Consider the following 10,916-nt stretch of genomic DNA (forward strand, 5'->3'; position numbering starts at 1 on the left):
TTTTAAATTTGGCATATGTAATACATTAAGTTATTCCTTTCTTTGTGTAAAAATGATTGTGTCAGTTTGTTCTGGCGTGTTGCAGTACCAGCGTGCAGGCTCCTCTGTGACTACATAAATTATATCCCTTGTTAACAGCAGATCAGCTGCACACATGAGCTTTCTCACCCATACTGCTTTCATTTTTCCACGCAGATCTGTTGAATAAAATCTTTTTGTCCTTTCACCGCACAGAATTGACATCTAATCAGTAATTAGATGCACCTCTTTAAGCTGTCATGCTTGCTCGCTCTCAAAATTTGAACAACATGCATTTTATAAATAAGTTTGTCTTGAATTAACATGTGGTTTTCCTTCTCCAGAGGATGCGTCTGGATACAGAGAATTTAATACCAGGTGTTAAAAGTTTTCTGCCTTTATTCCACATTTAGTCATAATGTCTGAAACCTCACCAGTCGATGCTCCCAGAGACAGAGCCTTCACCACGTGGCCCACAGTCTGAATGCCACCGTCAGCGATGACTGGCACCCCGAAGCGCCTGGCGTACTCTGCTACCTTGTACACCGAGGTCCCCTGGGGCCGTCCACACGCCATGACTACAAGGTAGAAAACATATCTAACGTGACTGCCATGGCAACAAATCAGGTCAAAAAACACCACAGGAGAGTCAGAACAGACCACTGGGACAAACAGAAATGAGCTAATAAATTCAAAATCTAAACTAAATCTAAAACTATTTCACTCATAACTAACAGAGATATTATGAGATGCAATCGTGTTCATGTCCTTTTGCTGCAACGTCTCTTCTGTTCTCGTTGGTGAACGTGACCCAGTCCGAGCATGAGAGGCCGGTCCCCATGGCAACCCAGAACGGGGCCTTGGCAGATCACCATGACAACTAGGAGCGGTCCCAGGGTATTTGTTACTGTTAGCAACTGACGGCCTTTTCTTCTCAGTGTAGCCAGATTAGAAACAGCTGCAGCTCGGACTGATGCTTCAGTTTTAGATTTATTTGTTATTTCCCCTTATATAAATTCTAAGATGGCAGTTACAAGATCACAATATTTTTTATCTTAAACAGAGTGCTATACATCTATTAATCTCAAATGAAATTCGTTTTTCCGCTTTTCTGGTACTCTGATGTTGAGAAAGCGAAAACACGCTGCAGCTGTGTGTGAGATAGCATTGGAAAAACAAGTGGGAGTACCTTCCTGTGTGATGCAGATGGAGCCGCAGCCCATGCCGACTCTCAGAGCATCGACACCGGCATCGATAAGGTTCTTGGCCTGGGCTGCTGTAACCACTGTAGGAGAGGGAAAAAGATTACACATGGTCCATAAGTGTGTGCAAACTCTTATATTCTGTTGACAAAAGAAAGCTCTCAAAAAAAAGAGGGAGTGTTGTGCGTACAAAATCAAAGTCCTTAGACCAATACTTCCACTGATGTGCAAACATTAACAGGCAATGACAACATCACCAACAGCAGCAAACTCACCATTTCCTCCCACCACTTGCAAGTCTGGATACTTCTGTTTAATATAATTTATCATGTTGATCTGATACACCGAGTTGCCTTGTGAAGAGTCCTGAAAGGGCAAAAGCATTCACGATTGAAGTACAATGGTGTTGCAGCAGTCTTTACAGATAAAACAGGCTAAAGGAGGCATACAGTGTGCATATTAGAAACATATTTCACGTACAGGCGAAAAAAAATTTGACCATACTTTTGTCTTCCAGATTTATGGAAATATAAACTTAATTACATCAGAATAAAGTTCTCAGTATAATACAGTTAAGTTGAGTCATGGAATTTCCACCATATTTGAACTCCCCTACTGCTGGTCTTCGACAACACTCTCCCACACTGTGAGAGACGGTTTATCACTGGAACTGATTACAGCCAGTTTCATGCACTTTTAGGTAACCTTTGCTCCATCAACTACGCAGCTTTGGCTCAGGCACCGGTGATGAGATATACATGGTCCAGAACACTCACCAGTACGACCACATCCACTCCAGCCTGCACTAACAGGTCCAGTCTGTATTTGTCGTCCTCCCTGGTGCCGATGGCGGCGCCACACAGCAGCTGTTTGCGCGAGTCTTTGGAGGCCAGCGGGTAGTCCCTGTTCTTCTTCAGATCCGTCCTGGCGATAATTGCCACCAGCTCGTCATTATTATTTACAATGGGCAGCTTGCCTGGTGACAGAGAAAGTGGAGGTGAGGTGATTAAAATACATGAGAGGGGGCGACCAAAATACGACTGGAAGAAGCTGCTGCCAGGACAGAACTTTTATTAACCTTTTTTACTGCGCTGCAGAATATCGTTGGCCTCTTTCAGTGTCACACCCGCTGGAGCCACCACCAACTCGTCCCTCTTTGTCATGGCCTTGAAGGTGACAAGAATAATTTCAATGCAGAATAATCAAATGAGTGATGCAAAGATTTTAGAACTGATGAAAACATACCTCCTCAAGAGGTTTGTCGTGGTCTTTCTCAGAAAGGAAGTCGATATCTCTGGAGGTGACAATGCCCACCAGCTTGCTGCCCATTTTGCCTGTCTCTGTGACAGGGATACCAGAGAAGCCATGTCTCACTTTGGCCTCAAACACATCCCCGACTGTGTGGCGTGGACTCATCACAAGAGGGTCTGTGATAAAACCCTGCTCAAACCTCTGGAAACCAAGAGAAACCAAACATAACTTATTATTTATGTTTTATCTCCATTTGTGCAAAGCAGCGCCAAACCAAACACAGCACGCTGGACACACAATGATAAGTGAGCGTTAATGCGCAAACACAACCAAACATAAACAAAAACACACACACACACAAAAAAAACACAAACAGAAGACAATTACCATAACCTATATAGAGACAAGATAACAAGAAAGATCAAGAGGTATGGTTGATATGAGGGTTACGTTAGGTTGGCACATTAGTGTGTGAGCATGTGAGGGTGTAATGGGAGTGACAAGACAATTAAAACAATAATAATACTTCCACTACTAATACTACTCAAACCAAACATGAATACGGCACATTTTATTTGATCTACAAATAGCTGATAATTTTCCCATTATGCATAAATGAGATTTTTTCACATATGAAGGATAATTTTATAGTTTACCTTAACCTTGCGGACCTCATTGGCTTGAAATTCTGGTGTGCAGTTGTGGTGAATGATGCCGATGCCTCCCATTAGCTACCAAATTCAAAAAGAATAAAAAGTCAGAGCTAATCAATAAATGAAAATCAGTCTCAATATTTCAGCAGTTTCGGAAAAAGCGTAGTCTTACCGCCATAGCGATTGCCATGGCTGACTCTGTGACTGTGTCCATGGGGGACGAGATGAGAGGGGTCTTCAGTGTGATCTTCCTGGTCAGCGCTGATGTCAGGTCCTGAGAGAGGACAAGAACAAGAGAGGGCAACACACACTTTAATGTCTTCACTAAGAGGAGGTTGTTATTTTGCACATGAGCCACCAGGGGGCAGCTTAAACTTGGCAGATGCATATACAGCACAGTTGTGTTTCCAAGTGGTTAATAATGCTATTCAGCTGGTTTGATTGACACATAACCTCGAATGACAGGAAGCAATGAGGCTTTTTAAGTAAAAATGTCCATAATTGTAACTTAAGCATGTCATTAAGCTACTGCAAACAAAATACAATGCACAGTCCATCAAAAACTCAGTACTTCCTCTCAGGGACAGAAACCTGACACTCTTAAAAATGGAAATGGGCCATACTGCTGTATCTCCAGCAGCCACCTTTAGCTTTCACATCTTCCCATAACAGCCAGCTATTGTTATCTTCAGCTATGTGAAAATAAGGACATTCCTTGCACATGGGAAACCAGCAAATGAGCTCCATGGCGTCCAAGCTTTTACTCCTTATCAGTGACAACCATAAACTATGGAGGCTTTTCTCAGGGGTTCAAGGTCAAGGTAAGAGAAATTACCTAACTTCACCTCTCCGTTTAGAGAGCACAACTGCACCAACCTGCTAAATTCAACTGAGCGTTAAGAGAGAATACTGAGAGCGTCAAAAGGCCGAAGAATTTCCCACAACAGCTCCATGCACACGTGGCCCATCTTCATGTTGCTGATGCCTTACACAAGTGCACAAAAGCTAGAAAGTACGACAAATTTCAGTCTAATCTACTGAGTGTGGAAGCATTTGTGTTATTCAAGGTTGAATGGGCTCACTATCCAGTGAAAAACTAGGGCAAGGACCAAGACTCTGCAGACAGGACTGATCCATGACAACATGACGAGAAAGGCCAGTATCTCACACAGCAACGAGAGCTTTTTAACTATGAGAGCAATGGGGAGAGATTAGAGATATCCATTAAATCTAAAGCCTTCTGAGATGGACGAAGCAGGAGGGATTTCATCTAAAGGCCGAGATTAACTCTCCCGTCATCTGCTGAGAGAGGTGGATGAGCAACACGACCAGACATAAATGTAAACACAAGGGTGAGGGAGCAGCCAGTGGGTGACCACATCGGGCAAAAAATAGCAGGGCAGCAGGGAGAGAAGAAATGACGCAGACAGCTTGAAACGGGCAAAAAACAAAAGCACTTTTGTAAAAGCCACAATTATAAAATGAGGCTGAGTCTGGAGTAGAGAGGTTCGTTTCACTGTAATAAGGCTGATGGTTTAAGAACTGGCTCTGTCAATAATGGGCTGTCTGCTGACACTGCCACGTTGTGCGTTTATCATCCTGGGGGGGAGGGTGTAGTGTGGTGTGGTAGAAAGTGAATGTGACACTTAAGTGCAACAATCTTCTGAAACATAAACAGGCCCTCCGTGCCCTTTTGTACTCTCAAACATATGCATACTCACCACTTCGTCTGAGGTAAAGTCGATGAAGCCCGGTAAAATCAGGAAGTCACTGAAAGACATAAGCAAAACGCAGAGTGAGAGGCTGAAGCAACTTGGCACAGCTGTAAGGTTTAAAGCACAAACACACAAACACAGAGTTCCTCATGTTTAAACCAACATGAATGACCATTATTTGTAAGAAATTCTGCAAAATATCTCCAAGCAAACAAAAACTACAAGGAACCTTTGAATTTAATATTTGTTGGAGATTTAATTAATGTTACTACTCATTTCAACTAGGCCAGTGCACACCATCTACAGCCTGCAACCTACTGCTGGTTATGTCTCCTCATGGTTCCCAGAATATGGTGAAAAAACAGACACTGAGTGTGTCCTCCATTTGGTAAAAAGCTACAGCTGACCTCTTTCAGCTCATGGCTTGTTTAAACACAATGTGAGGCAGCGGTAGACACAGGAATGGTGTGTTTGTTTTTCAGTCGGAGTCTGTATGTATCTTGTGGGTGTTGCAGATGGGTGTCAAAACAGGCAGGGGACAGACGGGATGATGGAGGAATAAGGTAGGCTTTGTATGCTGTGTGGATGGAGGAAACTGGAGGCAGAGCACAGAGCAAGAGTATGTGAACAGGTGAACAGGAGTCTAAATGGGAATGGGAGTTGAGAGTAAAGGTAGAGGGCTGACCCACTGACAGAACTCTGCTGCCTCAGTGTGGGTGGAGAAAAGGAAGGTCTGAAATAGTCGCACTGGATAGGACACTTCAAGGGAGGAGTCCTGTTCACCCCCCCCCCCCCCCCCCCACTTTAGAGTCCAAACACCCACAAACATCAGTGTGGGAACAAGCAGGAAGCCCGGCAGACATCTGCTAGCATTTAACAGCAGCCACAAACCTCAGCTGCAGCACACAGGCCGGACCTACTGACTCTGGATCAGCGTCACACCAGAGCTCATTGTGTTGGCTTTGCATTCTAAAGAAAACACTGGCTTGGTGATGCCTCATTATGGTTTGCATTTGAATGTAGACAAATGCTTGATGCGAAGAGGGAGTGTTTCAAAGACTGGCCAAGCGCCACAACTGGTCCTGCTTGTACAGATGCCTGTTTTTGCCTGGACATATACAAACACTCCATCATAGTACTCCCACATCCAAAAAAACACCAAACTATCTGAGAACATGACATCCAATGTTTGTAAAAGTAGCAGCATGTTTTAAAGGGTAAATCTCAATAAGTAACATCTGTATGTCTGACTCACTTTATTGGGTTTGTATGAAAAAGTCACTGGCAGAAGACTATTATTACACTCCAGCTGGCAGCAGGAGTTTATTAGCCAAAGTGGCTCTATTATAAGTAAAACAAGCAGAAATATGTGCTCTGTCACCAGCCAACTGTAATTCACATTGATTCTATTTCACGGGAGTGGTTTGAGGTTTGCCACGTAATATGCCCTTAAGGCTTTTAAAGGTAAGACTAATTTCACGTTGGTTAAATTGTACAGTCTGTGAGAGGGCGGCCTGAGAAGCACTTTTAAACTTGATTAGAGGGATTACAGGTTTCTGTACATTTATTTTATAGTGTCTACATGTCTAAAATACAGTTCACCACTTTGCCTCATAATGTGAGGTTAACAGCAAAGAACTCTGATCATTCATCTGTGTCTATATTCAGGCAAAAAACACTGGTGCACCTTCACTTTCTATGCCATTTTAGTGACTGCTGACAGAAATATGGAGTTCATAAGTAGATCTGACTAAGAGGGGTCATAATCACACCCAAGACATGACTTCTGCACCTGGTTGAAGGTCTCAATAATGCAGGAAGCTCATTTCTCTCACAAAGCTACTTCTGTCTTCCTGTGTCTATATCTCACTTTCTGCAAGTGGATTACTTCCGTTTTCCTGTAACTAATACAATAATAATAAAAAAAACAGATCAATTAGCAATATCCTGCTGTCAAGTGCACTGTTAGGTGTGTGTAAGTGTTGATCAAGTCAATGGTGATACGTAGATTTACATCAAATATGTACAGGGAAAGCGGTCATAAATTTTACATTAGCTTCAAAGAAATCTAGCAAAAGAAGTTGAAATCTTCACAGTATTATCAGTATTTGTCACATATTTGTTTAAAGGGGCTTTAGACCGAGTGATTTCACCCACCCAGCCCAATTCCTCCCGTGATCCACATGATGCCAATTCAGGCAATCATGTGCCAAACTTTTCTTTGGTCGTGATGCACTTCATTAGAGTGTCGGGAAGTTACTCAATCACATGCGGACACGATCAAATGCCATTAGGTGTCCGATTCAATTAGCTTCTGCAAAAGCAGAAGTAGCACGATTAGAGCAAAGATGCAGTGGATTTTCAGCTGACAAAGCTTTCAAACTAAGCTTGAGTTACTTAAATACAGTTTTGTCATGCAGACGATGATGCAGTATGGACAAATATCTACCATTTGTGTAATGAAGAATAATACAATAACTAATGATCTTTCCGGGAAGGCTGAGAGGACATCTTAAGCATTGATTGTAGTGGTTGTGAGGACTGGTGGCAAAGAGGTAAAGCACTGTGATGAATTTAGGAGAAAGTTTTAGAAGAGAAAATGTCATGCTTCTTAGTGTCCGACAACCACTACAATAGAGGTGCACAATGCCTTGCTTCTTGTTATTTATGATTAAGAAAATGAAAGGATGATTACATGGATGAGTAAAGAAAATAATTTCTGTCAAAATGCATGAGTTCAATTACAAAGCATTTCTTGTTTGTAACCAGAATCTGAGGTTAAGAAGTGAAAATTAGTGCTGAATTAGTACTTTTTTCAAAGCAATGCATTTGTTAAAAAAAAAAAAAAAAAAGAGTGCACGAGCTGTTCTGTCATGCGTGCTGCATTCACAGGACAGGTCGTGCATGTTGATGGTTAGTTGAAGTTAATGATGCAGTTATGTCCACAGGAAGCAAATTTGATCCCCATGACCAAGATCAGGTTGAGCATTCCAACAAGGCCTTCATTGATCTTCTGCACACATGCACTTTCATGACACCAGATTGAGATTTTTGGCATGGTTCGTTTAAAAGTAGTTTCTTTAGAAGAACACTCATTTGCTTCCCCCTTATGAATTCACCATTTGGACAGACAGAGGATTTTTTACAGCACAGTTTCAAAACAGTTTGAAGAGGACTGTTTTACTCACTTGTAAGTCAACCCATCTCCTTTAGAGCATAGCTCTTCAGCCGTATGACCATCGGAGACAACGCACTGTTGGTCAGATCTGCTGGTTCAAAATGTGTTGGCCATTACAAAGCACTGCTGCGTACACTTCACCCACCATTGCGCGCATGTGAGGTTTTAAAATCAGGAGACCTTACTTTGCATTCATTACTGAGATTTAGGGGCAAACAAATCAAAGTTTGTGATGCAACCTACTTGTATGTAAGGCCATCTCCGATTGAGAAGAGCTGCTGAGCTGAGAGTCCATCTTCAGGAACGTAGCCTGTGCCGCCGCTGATTAAGTAATCCGCCATGCTGCAAAATGGTAAAAACAGGCAACTTCAATCAACTGTGCAGCCCAGGACTCAGATAGAAATGTTCATCTTAACATGGAAAAAGGATGCTCTGCAAGGACGCTAGACATCCGCTTTGCAGACAGAGCTTAAGTGACCTTCTCACAGGAAGACATAACCATAGCAACATCAACATTTCCCAGCCAGCTGCAGGTCAGTGCGCGTGCGCGGCAGGTACACGATGCAATCTGCTTGACTGCTGCTCGACCTCAAGGGAGGTAATGTGATGTTACTTAACATAAGATAACACGCAAAGTGCAGCAAACACGTAGAAACGTCGTTGTGGCATCCGGTGATTTTATGCAAGGAGAGAGACTGCGCTTTTTCTGTCTCTGCATGAAAAATATTAAGACATTTAATACTATATAATTTCCTAAACAAATCGAGCGCAGAGGGAACGTGACATCAGTGCAGTCGTCCCCACACGACCGCGTGTGAAGCAAATATGGCCGAGTGACCCACTAACATCTAACTGAACTACTACAGCTAGTGCTACACGCTTCTGATTTTACACCGACGGACTCTGGTACTGTATAAGCATACAAAAGAAAACGCTGCCCAAAGAATAATAACATAGCCTGTAAGTGTCTTATCGTATCGACTTGTGCGGTGAGGTCTAGTTATGGGTCTGGTGACCTACATTGTTATCAGCAGCTAACCAACACTAGCTGCCAGCACAGCACAGACGCAGTTATCAAAATGTGCTACTGAACGACCTGTCTTTGTTGTTTATACAGTAAAGCTGCAACGTAGCATCGTTTCTCCTGGTCATCCGTGTTGCATCGTTAGCCATGCTAGTGTCCACGTTAGCACCCCCACTCTCTCGCCTCACATGACCATAATATGTCTGGTTAACCATCACTGTTTTGGAGACCGACATACCCGCCAAGCAGCACTTACGGACAATAAACATGTCATTTTTAGAAATGGTTTGCATTTCTAGTCTCCACCCATTGTGGTCTAGCAAACCTAGATGTATTTTAGAGGAATGCTGTGGGAATAACAGATTAAAGTTTGCATATTACTACAATACACGGGGTTTAAAAGCATCAATACATGCCGAATTGAAGGTTGACTTTTTTTATATACTGTATAATCTAAGAATTGTTTCTATCCAATAGCACGCCTTTTTTAGAACATTGCAAACGCTATTTTAGTAGAATTTTAAAGGGAGTTTGGTGTTGCGTTCAGGCGTAAACCGGGCTTCATGACAACAGCATGCGTGCATGCAGGTTGATATGACAATAACTAACCTAAGTTAACATTTTCAGGGACGAGGAGCGGTGCTGTACTTCGCGTTAACCAGCAGCAGCACCGTTAAACGAAATAAACACGCTTGTAATTTAACAACACGAAACACATGTCAGAATCTGTTTGTATTACAACTAGTTTAATTATGACACCATTAGCATCGAGCAGAGATAAGTAATGCTAGCAAACCGTTAGCCCGAGGATTGGAGACACCGTTTATGTTAAAACAGCCACCTGGCAATATGGCTGATACTTAACAAGCACTCACTGATGTAAATGATAAATCGTCGTGTAAGTCATTAGTCTTTGACAGAAAAAAACCTTAATGTTTTCACGAGTTTACTGATCTGTACCTTATTTAACCCATCATTTACGTCTACGTAGTTTAAATTTACAGACACGATTTCGCTGACCTAAAAATTTTGATGTTGCCTCATTAAAAAGGCATAACGATATAAACAGGCAGATAAGATCTAGCCCATTATCACAGAACTGTCCCAACTGAGTGCAGATGTGTTAATAATCCACTAAAGTAGCTTCATGCGACTGAACTTTTTGGCACATCAGACATGAGACTACGTTATCCTTACAGACATGTGGGCGCAACTGTTAGCATTTAGCATCAGCGGCTCGCTTGTTTTGGCTTGACTAACGGAAAGCGCTCCCGAGGCTTTACAGCAAGCTTCCCCACCCTAATATACATACATATTAAAAAAACGTCTGCTTAAAACCATGTAGCGTCCAAGTTAGCTTCAACTCCTGACACGTTTCCCCACACCGAGCAACGTTAGCTAGCTACCTTACAGAGCTGATGCCCACGTTGACCGAAGGGAAGCAACTTTCCAGATGTAAGCCAGGCTAGAAAAAAGAAGAAGAAGAGGAAGAAGCGATACACACACACACACAATGCTTCCTTCTACCTCGAAGGAAAAGCAGCTCGATGGAGAAAGTGGAGGCTCCAAGACGTGAAAGTGCTGGTCGGCAGGAAAGTGAAGCAGGAATGACTGCCTGTAGCTGCAGATACTGCGTGTTGGTGTTATGTACTGGATGGAGCGGCGTCACGTCCCCTTTCCTCGCAGACGCGTTTTAACCCTGTGCGCGGCACGTTGCTGCCGTGAAATCGGGACGTGGGGGCGAAGGGGTTAACTGTGGTTAACAGGAGCGTTTCACGTGGAAGTTGCACTGCTGACATGCTGGCAGACCGGTTTACACTGCAAAGTGGGTCGTGCAGGCCACCACCTGTATTAAAGCTGCCAGGCTGCTTTTCA

At 42.9% G+C, this 10,916-nt stretch overlaps 1 protein-coding gene across 6 annotated transcripts in view; it reads right to left on the reverse strand.

Moving 5' to 3' along the window:
* impdh1b (IMP (inosine 5'-monophosphate) dehydrogenase 1b) overlaps positions 1 to 10,691 on the reverse strand; it is a 14,626-nt gene extending 3,935 nt beyond the window's left edge. For 2 of the 6 annotated variants that reach the window (XM_041963612.1, XM_041963613.1), the window contains exons 1-10: positions 8,261 to 8,359; positions 4,846 to 4,894; positions 3,297 to 3,398; positions 3,128 to 3,202; positions 2,466 to 2,672; positions 2,299 to 2,386; positions 1,997 to 2,196; positions 1,496 to 1,586; positions 1,208 to 1,303; positions 453 to 596 (exon numbers count right to left, since the gene is read on the reverse strand). In XM_041963612.1, coding sequence (XP_041819546.1) covers positions 453 to 596; positions 1,208 to 1,303; positions 1,496 to 1,586; positions 1,997 to 2,196; positions 2,299 to 2,386; positions 2,466 to 2,672; positions 3,128 to 3,202; positions 3,297 to 3,398; positions 4,846 to 4,894; positions 8,261 to 8,358 — 1,150 coding nt within the window. In that variant the 5' untranslated portion in view covers position 8,359. Of the gene's footprint in view, positions 1 to 452; positions 597 to 1,207; positions 1,304 to 1,495; positions 1,587 to 1,996; positions 2,197 to 2,298; positions 2,387 to 2,465; positions 2,673 to 2,858; positions 2,865 to 3,127; positions 3,203 to 3,296; positions 3,399 to 4,845; positions 4,895 to 8,027; positions 8,109 to 8,260; positions 8,360 to 10,568 lie in introns of those variants that run through there. The other 4 variants (XM_041963611.1, XM_041963610.1, XM_041963609.1 and 1 more) reach the window with 4 other exon arrangements.
* Positions 10,692 to 10,916: the final 225 nt, after the last annotated feature.

The sequence above is a fragment of the Chelmon rostratus genome, chromosome 22, assembly GCF_017976325.1.
Source record: "Chelmon rostratus isolate fCheRos1 chromosome 22, fCheRos1.pri, whole genome shotgun sequence".
NCBI classification, from domain to species: domain Eukaryota; kingdom Metazoa; phylum Chordata; class Actinopteri; order Chaetodontiformes; family Chaetodontidae; genus Chelmon; species Chelmon rostratus.